The following is a 1,083-nucleotide window of genomic DNA, read 5'->3' as shown; positions in this document are numbered from 1 at the left end:
GACAGGTGTTATGTCATGTTAATGAAAGTGTCATGACAGTCTTATTCACCCCCCTTCAAATAAAGCGTTACCGTAAATTTTAGTTCACAGCCTTTGTAATTTCAAGTATGAATAAAAAAGAAACATCACTTTCTTCTTCTGTTACCAATTTTGATGCGGATGCCACTAATGTTGGACTTCTTGCGGCCCAGGTATGACAGCAGGATGTTCTGGGGTTTCAGGTCACGGTGGATGACTCCTTTGCTGTGAAGTATGCGCATGGCAGCAGCAATCTGCTGGAGGAAAACCCTCAGTGTGTCCTCTCTCAGAATCCCTTTAGCTTCACAAAGAAAACAGAAAAATTAATTGTTACTCAAAAGTAGGTCCAAAATGTAACTGTTAGTTGAAGCGGATGCATTAACAAATAAAATGCTTCAAATCAGAGTACTAATTTGATTTAATTTTAGGATGTTGAATCAAGCATTCATTGTTAGTAAAGCACAAAACTGATTTCTGGAGTGGTTGAGAATTTTCATGCTTTTTTTATTGTAATGCTTAGAAATGAGAGGAAATGATTACCAAAGAGTATATACAGATAACCTTACATCAGGGGTCACCAACCTTTTTGAGACTGGGAGCTACTTCATGAGTACAGAGTAACACAAAGGGCTACTTGTTTGATACAGACATACATTTTGTTGGCTTACTCTTTATAACAATAATACATATGTATATATGATTACATGTGGTCTGATCATATTATTAGGGGCTATTCACAATAGTTATCAGTAATGATTTACCATGGCAGCTATGGTTAATTGCTATTATGTGACCAGAAGTTCTTAGTTCAGAGTTTTAAGTTTGATTCCCTTTTGGAGCTTTTCTGTGTGATTCTAAATTGCCCACAAGTGACTGACAGTATGGATTGTTGCAGAAGCACCTGCAGCTGGACGGCTATACACACTGCGAGTACCTTGAGATTTTTCTTTAAATAAAAAAAAAGAAGAAAAGAATAGTTATTGTATGCTCTATTATCTAACCCTCTTTACTATTAAAAAAATTGTGGAGAAAAAGGGATATTTTGTGTCAAAACATCTTGTACGT

The 1,083-nt window shown here is 36.0% G+C and overlaps 1 protein-coding gene across 1 annotated transcript in view; it reads right to left on the bottom strand.

Moving 5' to 3' along the window:
• Positions 1-110: 110 nt before the first annotated feature.
• Positions 111-1,083, bottom strand: part of LOC106943279 (serine/threonine-protein kinase ULK2-like) — a 13,817-nt gene continuing 12,844 nt past the window's right edge. Inside the window, exon 3 of the mRNA XM_015026596.1 lies at positions 111-319. Coding sequence (XP_014882082.1) covers positions 126-319 — 194 coding nt within the window. The 3' untranslated portion in view covers positions 111-125. The remainder of the gene's footprint in view (positions 320-1,083) is intronic.

This window comes from Poecilia latipinna, unplaced genomic scaffold, assembly GCF_001443285.1.
Source record: "Poecilia latipinna isolate Pla-1442-1.1 unplaced genomic scaffold, P_latipinna-1.0 Scaffold5080, whole genome shotgun sequence".
Lineage (NCBI taxonomy): Eukaryota > Metazoa > Chordata > Actinopteri > Cyprinodontiformes > Poeciliidae > Poecilia > Poecilia latipinna.
Note: the sequence above shows the minus strand (reverse complement) of the source record. Positions and strands in the feature narration are given on the sequence as shown.